Here is a 13,066-nt window from a genome sequence, read left to right as displayed (position 1 = left end):
TTAGATAACTAATAGCAGCTTACGAGTGAAATGCTGAAGATTTGAAAACATAGCTAGAAAATTCCTAGGTGTAAAAGGAGAATGTAAATAAGCCTATTTCAAAACATGAATCCATGTTGGTTTTTATTCAGTTATTGAAAGATTAAGCAGCTAAGATTTATACTTGTATTTAATTTCATGTTTGGCTTCTGTGATAATTTTAAAAATAAATACTACCTTTAAGGTAATTATAGAGGATAAGAAAAACAGCCTCAACATTAATGCAGCATGGGTTGCCCTTCAGCAACTGTATATGGACCCACCTGACAGTCACTGAAGCCATGATGGATTACACCTTTTGGCATCAATATTGAGCTTCATGCATTACTTTCTTAGGTTCCATGCTTTACATCAAAAAGACAAATGCCAAGACAAATTCAAACTTCATAAAAACAACAACAACAACACTACAAGACATTGAATACCCACCTTCAAGGACTCACAACTCACATACTATATGACATTTATTTTAAAATATTATTTAAATTCAGTACAGCACAAATAATACATTCTTAACTTATATGCAGAAATTATTTATATTCACATAAAAGCATATATAATATAAGAGAAAGTCTAGAATGCAAATTGTTACTCACTGGGAAAGGATACAAGATGATATCTCTATTATCACTGATGATACTAAATGCATGTATTTATCATGTTATTTAAAGAGATAACTAAGAATATGTGACTTACAATGTTATGTCAAATATAAACTTTTATTGGAATAAACAAGGAATATATCTCTAGTATTTCACTTACTCTAGCTTCTTGAAAATGTTTTAATATTTATTAATATTATACTACTGGTTATTCCTTAGTACTAAATATTAATATTTAGTACTAAATATGTGTCACAATTTTACCAAATATTTCTTATATTTCATATCAGTTTGGCATAGTTGATAGACAAGAATTGATCCTAGTGTGTCTTTTAATATAGGTCAAATGTTGTTTTTATCATATTGTGCTATTATGTGGAACAGGAATGTCATAAACATGTGACATACTGTGAAAACACCACCATTACTCCTAGTGAAATGAGACATGCTAAAGACTTCAATTCTTCACAAGTCCATTTGGGTCACTTCCTGTATTCTCAGCATTGAATTAATTACTTTAGCTCTCTGTTTTCATACTTTGGAGATAAATACATACATATTTTCACATCTTTGAGAGAAAGCAAGAAATCATGAATTAGACAGATTTTTGCCTTAAAGTAAAAACAAAATTCAGAAAATGCAGGTAACAATCTATTTAAAGATTTTAGCCCTAGAATTTTTTAATATTAATAATGGTACTGAATCACACACATGCAACATTTCTAGAGAAAACACAATAAATAATGTCTTCTGACTTCAGATATTGCAAGTGAGGAAGAACACTAGGAATATATGACTTATTGGTGTAAAAATAACATTGTACTAAATAAGACGGCAATTTGGTAGCTAAAACAGAACTAAAATCCAAGCTCCATATTTTCTCATCATGTATTTTGTTCAGTTATTCTATACTTAATAGTTGCTTTTTTGTTGTTGTTGTTCAAAAAAATTCACATTGAAATAAATTCAGACACTATTAAACAGTTCTTTGTACAGGTCCTCAGTTCTGTTATTTGTAAAATGATTAAACTGTAAAGATCCTTTTCTTCCTTTTGTCCATGTCTACAACATCAATGAAAGTATCCATTATAATTGGGAAGAGAAAATTAATACTGGATAATACATGTGGTCATAAAAAAAATCCTAGAACTCTTGTTTCTGCCTTTAAATGGGTTCTATTTTTTTTCACAGACATGGATTTTTCACAATTTTCATTTAGTGGTTTAATGAAATATCCATTTACACATCAAATATATTTGAAAATATATAAAAACATTTATACCTTCTCTTTTAATAATCTCTTATCTTCTGTCTAGTTCACATTAAATACTGACCTCTTAAAAATGTCCAGGCTCCCCTTCTCCCTTCCTAACCCATGCCTATTTCTCAACATGTTCTCAGCACTGTTCTTCTTAAATACAGCTAAGATCTGAGAATTAGCATGTGTGTGCATACCTCTATAATAAAAGAGCCAACGTTTTCTTTGCTAACAATACTCTCATCTCATTATATATCTGATGTTAATATGGTCTCAAATCACCCCTACCACCAAAATCCTTGATATTTCTGATCATCAGAAAAACAAGGAAAATGGAGAAAAAAATCATTATTCCATTACCTTTAAATCTTCAAATTATTTGCTTAAAAATAAGTAAAAAACATATATTCTAAGTAGCCAGAATATCTGAAAATATACATTTATTTGTCATAAAGTATATGCATATGTTTACCCAAATATATGTATATATTAGTTCAAATATATATACATATTTATATTTATTTATACTTGTGTGAAATAATATGTAGGTATATACACACACATATATAATCAATAAATATTAAGATTGTGGATACTAAGGAAGTAGTTAAACTCATTTCTATTCTTCTTATATCCAAATAATAATACAAAATCAAATGATGGAGATATTAAAAAGTAAAATATGGAACTGGGATAGACTAGAAATAAAACTATTATAAACATTTAGCTAAGATCCAGATATTTCAAGCTGAGAACAATTTTAAATAAAATATAACTCACACTTCTCTTATTTTAAAGGTTTAGAAATAAAATAAATTCTAGCTCTTAAACGTCAGAGATGGCCTTAGACTCTTGTTTCTCTCCTGAGCTCACTCCATCACCAAAGCTTGGTTCATTTTGCCACACTTCCTTTTTTTGAAGGAGAAAAAGAACCTTGTAAAATTTCACTAAGATTTAAAGATGAATAAATCTTTCAAGTAAGCTCATATAAATATGGATTATTCTTAAAGTACTGAAATGCCAATATCCTTTATAAAATCTATCCCAAACGGCAGGTTTTGACAGTTCAGATAAATAATTGGCAAATGTAAAAATGTGTATGATGTCATGTGATGCCAGGAACATTAAATTTATTTATTTCACACTGTAAAACTTAATTTTCTTCACAATAAACTTATGGCTAAGGAAATTCACTAAAGATATAAGTATACCTACCATAGAGTAAAAACAAGTTTTATTTTTAAAGCAGACTAACCTTTTCCTTCAAAAAAAGAATCACTTCTTACTATAACCAGTAAGTACCACAAAGAAGTATCTTGAATATTGAAAGCAACTTTGGACAGAGAAATTCAAAGACCCATTTTGCATTGATGTAAATGTCTAAAGTGATGAAGAGCATTAGGAATATAACACAAACCTATCTTCAGATTATAAAGGAAAAGTTAATTGTTATATTAAGGACATATTTTAGTATAAAATACCAGTTATAGATTTGTATGACCTTGAATGAATTTTTTTCTGGATATTTGCTTATTAATTTTACTCCTTAGAAAAGCAATATGATACATTAAAATTCTTTCTAGCATGCTTTACAAATTATTTCTCATGATTATTTTTCTTTCTTGCATCTGCCAACATAAACAATAAAAGTCACAACAAAACCTTTCCAATTCCATTCATGAGTTCATGATGGACTCTTCCCCTACCTTGCTTATGGTTTCATGAAGGTTGAAAAAAGGATCCATTTCTTCAATTTTTGTTGCATGTTTAGGAAAAACGGCCTCAGAGAGAAAACTTGGACCCTGTGGCAAATCACAAAGGAAACATTTAAAACTCACCATTGATTTTGTTTTTCGAGTGCTTATTGGATTTTCTTTGAAGATTCAAAGTGACTCTAAATTGCTTTAAGGTTCCTGTTGATTGTTGAACTTCATTGTACTGATCTAATTATCCATCACTGAATATTTGTAAATTAAAATGAGTAGAATTCTATAAACCTTGACATTGTTTGTATTTACAAAATAATGTTTTCTTAGCAAGAGAGATTAATCTTAACATCTGTCACCCTTTTCCCCTGAAATGCAGATATTTATGTATCCGCTTTGATTACAAAAGACCTATTTGAAATTCTGTTTTAAATTTAGAATTTTCTGTTTTAAGACAGGTGGAACAGAATGGTTTTGACAAATATGATCACCTATAATATCTTAGACAAAATGTATATAGTATTTCAAATATTTTCAAATTAACTTCAAAATAATAGGAAGATGAATTTGGGGTAGAAATCCCATATGGTTATTTGTGCTGCCATTAAAATGGTAACACTTAGTGTTAGAAGTTTAGTGTTAAGAAGATTGAAATGAATCAGACATACTATAATTCATTTTGTGGTTACATGTGTAACCAGGTTTTAGGATGCAAAAACATATGGAATGATGATAATATTACTACCAAAATCAATGCTATTAGATATATCAACAAAATCATCATCCTATAAAATTATTATTATTTACAGTAATAGCTTTTACTTGAAAACCTGAAGGAACTAGATTATTTGGCTAGAAAATAGAATACATGGGACTTGATAAATTAAGCTAGATAGACAAATAGATTTAGAGACCAATGAATTAATAATCTTTCTGGAGACAATCATGGAGAAGAAAGATTCAAAGCAATCTACAACAACAGTTACAGCAGAGTTACAAATTTAGCCTAAATTTTATTATTCATGGAGCTATCCATCAGCAGAACAGATTACTTTGGGTTATACCAATCAATGGTGGGGAGTTAGGATTATGTAATTGAAGTTAATATAGATGAGGACTGAAATCAACTGAATCCCAAGTTCTTATGTATTAATCAATTCTGTGACAAGGTATATGCTTTACTCCCTATTTACAAAAACACTGAAATCAGGCAAAATTAATCTGACTGCTCCAACATATTCCCAATTTTAAATAAAACCATGAATCAACCAATGGTGTTAGTACCTATCAGGATTAACAGTTTGTTTAACAAAAACATGTTTCATGTTCCTCTTTTCATTTGCCCACTAATCTAAAAACTGTCAGAACATCTGCTCAGTCCCAACCAGTACTCCACTTTGTAAAGTCTTACCATAAAATTCATATGACCCATGCCTAGAATTTAATAAATAATCTTTCCTAATTTCCTCATTCAGAAAGCCTGCTAAGACACAGTATTATGGGTTGAATTGAATCCATTAAAAATGTACATATTAAAGTCCGACTCAGAACATGACCACACTTAGAAAATAGCTCACTGCAGATGTAACTGTAACCTGTTAAGTTACAGTAGGTCATATAGGAGTGGTAATTGTCCCTGATGCAATATGACTATTGTCTTTTTAAAAAGTAGATATTTGGGGGCAGAATTACACACAGAGAGAATGTAATGTGTACATGAAGTCAGAGACTGGGATCATGTATCTACATGTCAAGGAATACCAAAGGTGTTGCAAGAAAACTCACAGTATCCATGCAGGAGGCAGGGGAACTGGTTCTCTCTCACATCTCTTAGAAGGAATCAACCCTGACAACAGCCATAACAGTAGAAAATGAATTTCTATTAATTTACCCTGTTTGTGGGACTTTGTTACAGTAGACCTAGCAAACTACCAGGTCACATTCATTCTTCAATAGGCAATAGGCCTAATAAACTTAATTTTGCTTATCAACATATTTTTAGAGATATTCTGGGTAGTCAACCTGAACATTGGATAAAAGTTTAATTTTTCTACTTCATTAGTTGGGTATCTTATTCTCTAAAGGATAAGTTACCTCATATAAGAAACATGGAAAATATTATATAGTTCAGAAATATGTAAGTTCTTGGGTGCCTGGCCCATGGAAACACCACATTTGTGGCATTGTTGATGTGCTAAAACCCATAGATACCACAATAAGGAAAGGGAGGTGGAGACTGATGTCAATATGAGCATTACTAGCTTCTCAAGGACATTATACAGAGGATTTCTCATTATGGTAGGATGGTTGAATTAGAGGGAATCCATGATCTTATGAGGGACAGTAAGCAACTCACGTTTAATTATATATATTTTCTAAATGGAGATCATTTTGAAACTAGATTAGTGTATGTATAACATGGATAATCTGTTGCATTCATTTTCACTTTATAATTCATCTTTGTTGTCTTTAAAAGTTTGCCACACAAATAGTTTTAAATGAACTTCTTGAAGTGTTTTTATCTTATTAGCTTACTTAAAAAAATAACACTTCATAAATATTGCATAGGTAAAATATCAGCCAGCCTCAAATTGAATGATCCCATAAAGATGTACGCTGGGAATTATAATTACCGCCATTTTTATTGAACTTTCAATTATTCAGTGGCAAACCCTATTAATTTAAATTATAAATATGGTCCTTATTCTCTAATGCAGTTCCTTTATTTGTCTTGCTCCTTCATTTATCTTTTAATAGACTACTCTTATTTGTGTTTACTACCTCACTTATATAATCATTTTTAAAAAATATTCATTTAACACTTACTATGTGCCAGGGACTGTGCTAAATGCAGTTCATAGTCCTTAATCTTATGATGTTTAATCTACTGAGATCTGTACATAAAAAAAGATCAAACTTTACTTTGTTCAAAACAATAAGACAAAACCACTACTTCATACACATGTGAAGATAACAATTCTGTTTAATAAATAAGTATTTATATAGCCTTACAAAAATATTGCAATGATTTAAAAGAAGAAAATACACTTTATGAAAATTTTCTACTGCTATTATATTAACTGTACATGATTACTATTTAAATAGTATTTTATATTCACAGAGACAGGGCAGTAAAGCAATATTAACCACTAAGAAAGTGTTTTGTTTTGAATAATTCCTTCATGGACTGAACTTAAGAAATTCTTGAACAAATATAGACTGAATGCCACTTGGAGATCATATTAGGAATACTGCACAAGAATAAATATTGACAATAAAACTTTTTCTGAGATGTGGGGTAAAATTCAATTTGCCTCCAATATCCCCTAATTATGTCTCCTTTCTGTAACATTTATCAGTATTTACCAATTCTCTTGCCTGTACTCTATGATTTGACTTTCCTGATTCTTCATTTGCATATTGTTACCTTCCTATAACTAGATTTTCTTTGTTCTTTTGAGTCTTTATGTTGTTCTTAGTATTACTCAATCATTTTGTTTACATAAACTCCCTGGGTGGAACTGTCTGCTTGTCTGGATTCACCTATCAACTTCACATTGATAACTCCCATATCTTTATCTCTATGCCTGATCCCTGTTCTCAGTTTATCATTTCTGTGTATCCACAAGACCCTTCAAATGCATAAATATATAATGTTCTGAACCACAATCATGTGTTCTTTCATTGTAGCCTTCATTTCTTATCTTGAATGAGCATACATATTTTTCAAAATATGAAAATCTATATCATTCTTGATTCCAATTTCCTTTACCATCTGAACCATAGAATTACACTATGGTTGAACAATCATTTACAAGTTCTTACCTCTGGTCATAACCCAGTTATATATAACTTAAAGCCAACTATGCTTCCTGTTATCTAGATGTGTACCAAATTCATCAGTATGTCATTTCACAACCAAGTCCCAACCCTATTTTTCTTCTTTAGACTTTAATCATTTCTTTTTCTCAAAACTCTTTTGTACCATTTTTATATTGTTTCTGCTTCTTCTGCAACAGGGTATTCACCAGCTCTACCCATACTTTTAATATCTCTGCTTTTTTATTTATGCTATTTCTTATTCTGCCTAGAATAGTCTTTCATCTCTCATCTGTTTACCAGACTTCGCCAGATGCCAGATTTTTTTCCCTGATCCTCAAGATCAAGCAAACAAACAAACAAAAACCCATACAAAATTATTCAGTAAGGAGGAAGAAGTGACTCTAATGGTGAATGTGTTTGATATTTACCATTCTGATCAAGAATTACTTTTCTATGTAACCAAGAATTATAGTTGGTTAAAAAAATTCAATTACTAAAAATAAGCCTCTACATATTGCATTCTATGTGAAATTTTGCTTTTTAATTGTGGCAGGTGACAGGAATTAGGGGTAAAGTATTTGTTGAGTGAAACAGTTATTTTTTTTTCAGGTTGCATTGACAATAGCATATACCAATGCATATGTGGTGGATAAATTTAAGATATATGCTGGGAAACAAAAAATTTAGAAAGAAGGATATTGCATTAATATAGTGAGAAAGAACACGAGACTAAAACCAAAGAGTGATGTTAGAGAAAGAGATGAGGAGATGGGTTTGGTAAATGTTTAATAACTGAAATTAGCAATATTGGCAAATAATTGGATGCAGAAATCTTAAAAATAAGTCAAAATTTCAAGTGTTTCTAGATTTGATAGTTTGAGTAGTTAGAAATTTGTTTATTTAGAAATTATAGAAATACCTGAGGGGTTGGGGTAGAAAAGTCAGCTAATTTTAAACATTGAAGGTAAGATGTTTGTGAGATATTCCAAAGAAGTCATCTAAATGTGAATAACAATATTGGTCTGAAGTTCAGACCAAATTCTGGATTTGAGACATAAAGATAACTTTAGAAATATGTACATGGTAGCTAAAATGTAACAGCGTAGAACACATTTTGAGTAATTAGAAAAAATACTCTGAATAACACCGATGTTTAAGAGGTATGAGGATAAAGTATAATTTGTTGAAAATATTATGGATGAAATCATCAGAGAAGTGTATGGAGAACATGCATATTTGATGTCATGGAAGGTAGACAAGTAGATAATGTCTCTGAATGAAAAACTGATACAGTAGAGGAAGTAAATTAAGATGAAGAAGAAAAATATGTGTTGGAGGTGGAATTTCAGAGGTCCCTGGATTTCTGTCAGAGAGGTCTCTGAGGAGTTCTAATAGGTGAAAGAGACAGAAGGCAATTTGTTGCAGACAAAATGTAAGGAGAAGTAGACATCAATACCAAATCACATTTCTCTAAAAAAAAAAAAAAAAAAAACAGATCATCTTGAGAAGTTAGAAAAATAAATCATTGGCTAAATTAAAAGAGTTAAAGAATCAAGGTAGAAAAGGTGTATTCATTGTATTTTAGATAGAACTGGCATGGGTGTATTTGTAATGTAATAGAAAGTACCCAAAAGACAAGTAGAGATTTTTTTAAAGAAGAAAATTTGAGGGAATTCATAGATAATGAACTTGAGGAAAGAAAATTAGAGTTCAATAATGTTACCTAGAAAACAGAATTGTAAGTATATGATGAATGGAGAACAAAGATATTGTAGGATTTAAATACAATAGAAGACAGTATTAGTACATACACAGAAGAAAAGAATAGAAAAACTTGAAGGTTATTTTTAATTAAGTTTTAGCCTCAATTGAGACAGATAAACATCAACTCGCCATAACAAAATAAATATATTATTTTGCATATTTTTCAGAAATGATCACTTAACACTGTTTGTTCACATAGGCTGAGTCCAGACACTAGGCAAAACCATTCTAAACATCCCTAGTCTTTGGTCAACACTCAGTAGGTACAGCTTGAGATGAACAGGATAATTGTATTGCTTCTATATCACAGCCCCAGGTCATGTGTTCCACATGTATCACCTAATTTAATCTACATGCATACTTTTAGGTAGGAGCTATTATACCCCCCCCCACACACACACACTTTTACAAATGAGAACAAACATGTTTCAGGCACTTGCCCAAGATGATACCATAAATCAGTAACAAAGCCAGTTTATCTGACCTCATACCTCACCAACATCCCCACACCAACACCCTCCCTACTGCCCAAGTTTCTCATAGACCATAATTCTGTGTATTTAGCTAACAGAGAAGATTTGCCTACCTTCTGTTCTAATTTCCTTAAAACCTTCATCTATTCTCCATAAGCAGCATAAGCAGAAGGTACAATTTAAAGGATATAATCAAAGACTCCCTGCTTATACTAAATAAAATTCTTATCCAAAAAGCCCCAAGTGTACGTCCCTCATTGCAATATTCTTCTCTCTGAAATCAGAGAACATACGCATCAATACTTAAATTTAATATGTGAAATTAAAGCACTTGCAGCCTTTGAATGGCACTGACATTCATAATGTGCTAGACTGAGGGGAAAGGTAATTACAGTCATAATTTTTGAAACATAACATTCTCATCACTATTAAAAGTAAAAAAAAAAAAAAGACCTGAGATAATGTGGAATTTAAATAGAAGTGTAACCATCCAAGGGTCAAATGTGGAACAATATTAGCACATTATTTTCTGAACACACTCATTCTTATATTTCAATTATTTTTTTTCAGGTTCTAAGAAACTCTGTTCTATAGGCTTTATGGAAAATAGTCAAAGTACCTTTATAGTTCTATTCATATTGATTTAGTATCCTAATTTCAGACCTAGAAAGACATTAAAACTTTTAATTCAACCAAATATACACAGTAAAGCATGGAATATTCAAATAATTGAATGATTTTATGAAGTCATGAAACTGTTGTAGCAAAGTGAACACTAAAATTTGGCTAAAGTATGTGTGTGTGTGTGTGTGTGTGTGTGTGTGTGTGTGTGTGTTGGTATGTTTATGCTTTTCTAAAATATTTTGCTATTTCTTTTAAGGTAACTTGAGATGGGGAAAATAAATGTAAGCCTTACAATGTGAATCATTCCAATGAATCCACATGTATTTTTGGTATTAAAGTCCCATATGCTGACCAAATATTTCCTTAGGATACAGTCTTCTTATTTTAGACTACTTTCAAACTAATCTCCCTTATATTTATTGCCTTGTTTCATATCTTAATCATTATCTTAGCCATTACACATATCATGTGTTGTTATTATAATATTTTTTAACAGTATACTTTCTAGGCAGATGAGATGTTGGGAAAGCTAAGGGATAACTACAAGGAAAACATTAAAGATGCTCTCAGAAACATTTTCTAATAAATACCTTCAGGTTAGTATTTTAATGGTAAATAATTTAAGATTGAGCAGATATTGTCAAACCATTTTGTTTTCTTAACAAGTATTTATTATTTCATATACATTAAAAAAACAAATTGTCTGGTATTTTTTAATGTTGCCATGTCTGCGCTGCTTTGATAAATGGAAGACTGGACCTGGCATAAAGATAAGGCAGATGAGGAGACACTCTGGAAAAGTGAACCCATAATAACATAAGAACAGATGTAGAATATGTTCAAAGTCCTCTTTACCAGACTCACAACTTCGAAGATCTCATAATATTAACTCAATGAAGAATTATTAGCTCTATAAATCAGTCCTAAAGGGATAACTCATCTCTTCCAATATCCTAACCTGGAAACTTTCTTGAGAACACTCCTGTAATTTTTATTTTCTTGTTTCAGCCAAAGTGGGGCACTTGACACTGTGTATGTGTTCACATCAGGAAAAAAAAGAAAATGATGTTAATATTCATTGTTGTTTTATCCCTATTTTTGGTATTAAAATCCTATATGACTTTACTAAAGATTCTTTGAAGCTATATTCTTTAGTTTATGCCTCAAAAACAAACAAAATCTCCACCAGTGTATAAGATAAAGTTTGAGAAATCAGCAGGCTTTTTCTACTGTCAATCACTCCTTGACTGCCTGTAATATCCTTGCTGTCTACCTACCACCAAGGGCCCCACATCCCTGCATTCAACACCTGGAGGTTTTAGAAGACGAACTTTTCTGGCCCTTCCAGATTCTGATGGCTTCAAGCATTCCTTCTCTGTGCTTGAATAAATCATGGTTGTGCCTTGGTGATCATGTTTCCTTTTCCACCATCTGTCTTCTCTTCTAATAGAACACTTGTCGCTGGACAGGGGCCCACTCAAGTAATCCAAGATGATCTTATCTCAAGATCCCTAATTTAATTTCACCTGCTCAGAGTCTTTTAACAAATACGGTCACATTCACAGGTTTCTGGGTATAGATTCTTGGGATCAGCAGTGCAATCTCACATCTTCAATGTATTAGAGCATGGGAAAGTTCTTTCTAACAGCAAACTGCAAGATTTCAATTCCAATCCAGACATTTTCTTGCTTCTCTTTTTGGGAATAGATATAAAATAGAAGACTTGTAAATTTCTAAAAAACCTGGAGATAAGGCGCAATTAATTTTTATTTTCTTGTTTCAGCCAAAGAAGAGGTAATCTTCTTTGAGGTAATTCCGATCTACTGTTCCAAGTAGTTATGGAATATCTACAAATTTTTTTAAAATTCTAGGTTTGAATGATGGTCACATGAGTATACAATGTCAAAGCATATTTAAGATTTGTGCATTTTATTATGTATAAATTATATCTCAAAGGAAAATAATCTTTCTATGGAGCTATCATGTCAAAAAATCTTTCTAATATTTCATATAAATTATCTAATATGTTGCTATATTTTGTTATAAAATTGTCCTTAACATCCCCTTACTACCCGTTTCATAAGGTCTAGTTTGCATCTCCATTTCATTCTACTATGGGTAATTTTTTCCCTCTCTCCTATCAACTATTTAAGTTTACTGAAATCTTGGCTGTTATTCTGTTAGTCCTATAATTTCTTATGAATGCGTTCAGTGTTTTAAAGCCTTCCATGTTCCTTTAATATTTACTTTTTGATAGCACAACCATTTAAGATTAGTAAAGTGCTGTGACTACTGTCATTTTCTAGGTGAATAGACTGAGATTCAGAGATATTTTTTCCCCAGATTTTGCTGGTCACTGGTGGATTCTGAATCTTCAACTCTCATCTGATGCTACTCAAATTTCACATCCTTGTATCTCAAATGCCTAAATGAAGCCAAATTGGCAATGATTACTAGATAATCCTGATGATATTACAGAAATCAAAAGAAAAATAAAGAGCTCAGTCCTGTTAAACTAAGCTAGACGTAACAAAGTTCCTTTTAAGATGTAAAGATCCATGATAAAGTTCTCCACATCAATGAGAGATTTTTGGGCTGTGTTCTCTGAATGATCAGAGTTGGAGACAAAGTATTGAAGTCCCTTTAAGGATTTCTTGATATTTTCAAGACTTAGCTAAGTGGGTATTACATTTAAATGATGTTTTACTATTGAAATCAATGCAGTCTTACTATCCACAAGAAGGGGGGGGGGGTTCAAGTCCAAATAAATAACATTTT

General features: G+C 31.2%; 1 protein-coding gene across 1 annotated transcript in view; it reads right to left on the bottom strand.

The window, feature by feature from the left end:
- The window catches only part of NAALADL2 (N-acetylated alpha-linked acidic dipeptidase like 2), a 961,526-nt gene that overhangs the window by 155,013 nt on the left and 793,447 nt on the right, over positions 1-13,066 (bottom strand). Inside the window, exon 11 of the mRNA XM_081302331.1 lies at positions 3,606-3,701. Within this exon, the coding sequence (XP_081158457.1) occupies positions 3,606-3,701 (96 nt within the window). The remainder of the gene's footprint in view (positions 1-3,605; positions 3,702-13,066) is intronic.

The sequence above is a fragment of the Spermophilus citellus genome (assembly GCF_964194105.1).
Source record: "Spermophilus citellus genome assembly, chromosome: 7".
In the NCBI taxonomy this organism is placed as follows: Eukaryota; Metazoa; Chordata; class Mammalia; order Rodentia; family Sciuridae; genus Spermophilus; species Spermophilus citellus.
This window is presented reverse-complemented; position numbering and strand designations above follow the sequence as displayed.